The 4,033-nt window shown below is 36.1% G+C and overlaps 1 protein-coding gene across 1 annotated transcript; it reads left to right on the top strand.

Moving 5' to 3' along the window:
• Positions 1 to 1,594: 1,594 nt before the first annotated feature.
• On the top strand, positions 1,595 to 2,679 carry LOC129245142 (coenzyme Q-binding protein COQ10, mitochondrial-like). Its single transcript, XM_054883157.1, has 3 exons — positions 1,595 to 1,755; positions 1,916 to 2,017; positions 2,084 to 2,679. The coding sequence occupies exons 1-3, from the start codon at positions 1,646 to 1,648 to the stop codon at positions 2,550 to 2,552; spliced, it is 681 nt and encodes a 226-aa protein (XP_054739132.1). The 5' UTR covers positions 1,595 to 1,645; the 3' UTR covers positions 2,553 to 2,679.
• Positions 2,680 to 4,033: the final 1,354 nt, after the last annotated feature.

Raw genomic sequence — 4,033 nt, 5'->3', positions numbered from 1 at the left:
ATCAATTTTTTTAATTTAAATTTAGAATTTTGTCTCAATTCGAAAAATTTTAATTCGTGTTTATTTTTACTTTGCGTTTAACTGTTTCTCTCACTTGCAAATTCTTACAAGTAAAAAAGTAAGTCTGTAAGTCGGTTTACTGACGATAGTTTAACGTGAGAACGTCATAAGAAAATACTGATGTACTGGTTGCAATTTTCAAAACAAAATTTTAATTTTATTTGTTTGATAGATATTTTGTATGGATATAGAGGAGGAGGTAAATGGAATCGCAATGGAATAGGTCAAGATAAATTTACACAAACATGAAAGTTGACGAAAAATTTCTCAAATTCATGAAAGATATGTTCAATTTCGATTGTGCATCAGACGTTAATAAGTCAAAAACACTAAGAGGCAACATCATCGATTTGCCTTTTTCAAGACACTTTACACTCGAAACACTCCCTTTCATTTCCTATTTTTCCTATCATCGTCCTATTCGCAACAGAGAAATGGTTCATTACCATGCACACGGGAAGAAGGCATATGCAAATACAAATATGCGAATTTATATATGTACATATGCGCATATACATACATATGTTCACTCAAGTAGGTGTGCAGATGTCGAACGTTGCCGAATGCGGGGGCCGATTGTGCTCTATGTCGTTCGTTCCGCGCTTTCGCTTGCAGTTCATGCAAGGTAACGACCAGCCGGCTAAATCGAATTATAAGACGTTATCACGTCAAAATGTATACAGTAAAAACTTGCTACTTCCTCTCAAATTGAAATGTTATTTTGCTCTCTCACTCTCCCTTACTTTGCAATTGTTTTGGATACATGAACACCAAAACATAGGTACAGTAGGGCGGGTCGATTTAAAAATCGCTCATTGCTCTATGAAAATCGTATTCTAGGGATCAAAATAAGAAACTTTACCGAAGGAACCATACCTCTAAAACGAATTCTGATGTCCCCCAATTTCAAAATATCACCATTTTTGGCCTTTACATGAAAAAATCAGCTAAATGGCTATGTTTTTTCTTTATTTGCTTTATTTTTATTTATTTATAATATTATCTATTTTTTCTCTTAAGAAATTTATTTAGTCAGAACATATGTAAATGAATGAATGTGAGTTATAGAAAAGAAACTAAAAAGTTCGACCCATATTGGGGGACATCAGAAATCGTTTTAGAGGTATGGTTCCTTCGCAAAATTTCTTATTCTGATCCCTAGAATATGCTAGGGTTACCCGGGTTCACGTTTTGGCCTATTTCTCGAGACCCTGGTATCCGATTCTTAAAATTTCAAAACACAAACCATCTACTGAATAGTCCAAACAAAGCCTAAAAATTTGGTTTGGATAGGTGAGCCCGTTCTTGAGTTATAAGATATTTTACATATACACGCTTTAAAATTCACTTCACAGAAACTACTGTGAAACCGGCAGAAATATTTCCTTCACTGACATCATAACCTCATTGAAAAAAATGAAATCAGTTGTCATGATTCATTATTGAATTATGCTCAGTTGTAACTTGACTTGAATACGGAGAACACGAAAATAAAAATTTTAAATAATAATATATTAAATAATAAATTTTCAAAACACAAAAAAAAACAATTCGTGTGTTATTGTAGTGTGAATAGTAATTCCAGATGGGCAGATCCTTTACACGTAGCTGTGGCATTTTTTGTGGCGTAATGTTCAAGAACGCAAAATTGTTGCTGGCAAATAGGCAACTTATCGGTTGCACCTACACACAATTGTAAGTATTACATATTTCATACAAAAATCTAATTTCAATGAAAATTATATAACCCCCTACCAAAGCATATCGTACCAGTTCGAATGTGTCTACATGAACTCGATATGGAAATCGCAATTCGCAACTTAATTTTTTCAAGTTTGTTTACTTCTCTTTGTAGCGCAGCTGCCGGCAGAAACGTGAACTGTCCTCAACGAGACTTCTTCACTTTTAGTGATCTTACAAACAAGAATCGGGAATATGCCAAAAAGGAGTTAATTGGGTAGGCGTGCAGATTTGTATTGTATCCGCTATTACTCACTTAAGTTGGCGTTTCGCAAATTTGCAGATACTCGATGCAAGAAATGTATGATGTGGTCGCCGACGTATCGAACTATTATAAGTTTGTGCCATACGTGAAAAAATCACTCGTACACAGTAAGCGCAATGACGGCTTCAAGGCTGACCTAATTGTCGGTTTCCCACCGCTGATTGAAAGTTATACATCAAATGTTTCGCTTCAAAATCCTGTGCTGGTAAAATCCGTATGCACCGATGGAAGATTATTCAATTATTTGCTTAACAATTGGCGATTTAGTCCCGGTCTGAAGGACATTCCACAATCTTGTGTTGTGGATTTCAAAGTAGCTTTCGAATTCAAATCGCTGATACACAGCAATATTGCAAATATTTTTTTCGATTTAATTTGCGATCAAATGGAGCATGCTTTTGTGGCGGAAGCTGAACGACGACACGGACCACCTTCAATTAAATCGCTTATATTATGGCGAAGATCTATTAAACTATTAAAGCTATGAACGTGCAATACTTATCTACCGTTATTGCGATTTGAAAGACAGTTGGTTGTTCTAATGAAACACATTCAGACAGAACTTTTTCATTCAGTATCGAAGTTTATTTTCTTAGTCGATATGGGTCTTGCTGGACGAGTTTGCGAATTATTCTAAAAAAAAAAAAAAAATTTGTCAATTTTCAATATTTTTTAATAATCATTTGTTTTTAACTCGTTACGTTAAATTACATAAATTTGTCAATTATCAATATTTTTTAATATAAATTTACATTAACATAGTTTAATACATCTATATTAAGATTATAAAGAGGAAAACTTTGTTTGTTTGTAATGAATAGGCTCAAAAACTACTGGACCGATTTTAAAAATTCTTTCACCATTCGAAAGCTACATCATCCACGAGTGACATGGATTATATTTTATTTTGGAAATAGGGCTCGAGATATAGGTCAAAACGTGGACCCGGGTAACCTTCGGATGTGTATGTACAATATGGGTATCAAATGGAAGTTGCTGGTGAATGCTTTAGTCCAGAGTATTTTTCATGCCGCACCGTGACTAGGGTCTCGAGATAGAGACCAAAACGTGGACCCTAGAATGTGTTTGTACAATATGGATATCAAATTGAAGCTGTTGGTGAATGCTTTAGTACAGAGTATTTTTTATGCCGCTCCGTGACTGGGGTCTCGAGATATAGGTCAACACGTGGACCCGGGTAACCTTTGGTTGTGTATGTACAATATGGGTATCAAATGAAAGCTGTTGATAAGTGCTTTAATACGGGGTAATTTTCATACCTATTGATGACTAGGGTCTGGAAATATATGCCAAAACGTCGACCCGCCGTGTCTTTGAACCGAATTAAACCAAACTTACACACATTGTTAAGGAGGTATTGAAGATGACTTCCGTATAGTTTGGATACCTATTGGTAGATAGGGTCTCGAGATATAGGTCAAAACGTGGACCCCGGTAACCTTCGGATGTGTATGTACAATATGGGTATCAAATGGAAGCTGTTGGTGAATGCTTTAGTTCAGAGTATTTCCATCCGCTCCGTGACTAGGGTCTCGAGATAGAGACCAAAACGTGGACCCTAGAATGTGTTTGTACAATATGGATATCAAATTGAAGCTGTTGGTGAATGCTTTAGTACAGAGTATTTTTCATGCCGCTCCGTGACTGGGGTCTCGAGATATAGGTCAACACGTGGACCCGGGTAACCTTTGGTTGTGTATGTACAATATGGGTATCAAATGAAAGCTGTTGATAAGTGCTTTAATACGGGGTAATTTTCATACCTATTGATGACTAGGGTCTCGAAATATATGCCAAAACGTGGACCCGCCGTGTCTTTGCACCGAATTAAACCAAACTTACACACATTGTTAAGTAAGTATTGAAAATGGGTTTCGTAAAGTTTGGTTGTAACTCGGAGCACTGGCAACGGGTGCAGCGCTCTTTTGAACCAGCCATAATGTCGCT

This window comes from Anastrepha obliqua, chromosome 4, assembly GCF_027943255.1.
Source record: "Anastrepha obliqua isolate idAnaObli1 chromosome 4, idAnaObli1_1.0, whole genome shotgun sequence".
NCBI classification, from domain to species: Eukaryota; Metazoa; Arthropoda; class Insecta; order Diptera; family Tephritidae; genus Anastrepha; species Anastrepha obliqua.
This window is presented reverse-complemented; position numbering and strand designations above follow the sequence as displayed.

Bases quoted from the DNA above. Each gene is read 5' to 3' on its own strand.
- LOC129245142 (XM_054883157.1), top strand. From the start codon at position 1,646: ATGGGCAGATCCTTTACACGTAGCTGTGGCATTTTTTGTGGCGTAATG. The intron at 1,756-1,915 runs GTAAGTATTACA...TTCTCTTTGTAG, and splicing joins GGTTGCACCTACACACAATT to CGCAGCTGCCGGCAGAAACG. The intron at 2,018-2,083 runs GTAGGCGTGCAG...GCAAATTTGCAG, and splicing joins GCCAAAAAGGAGTTAATTGG to ATACTCGATGCAAGAAATGT.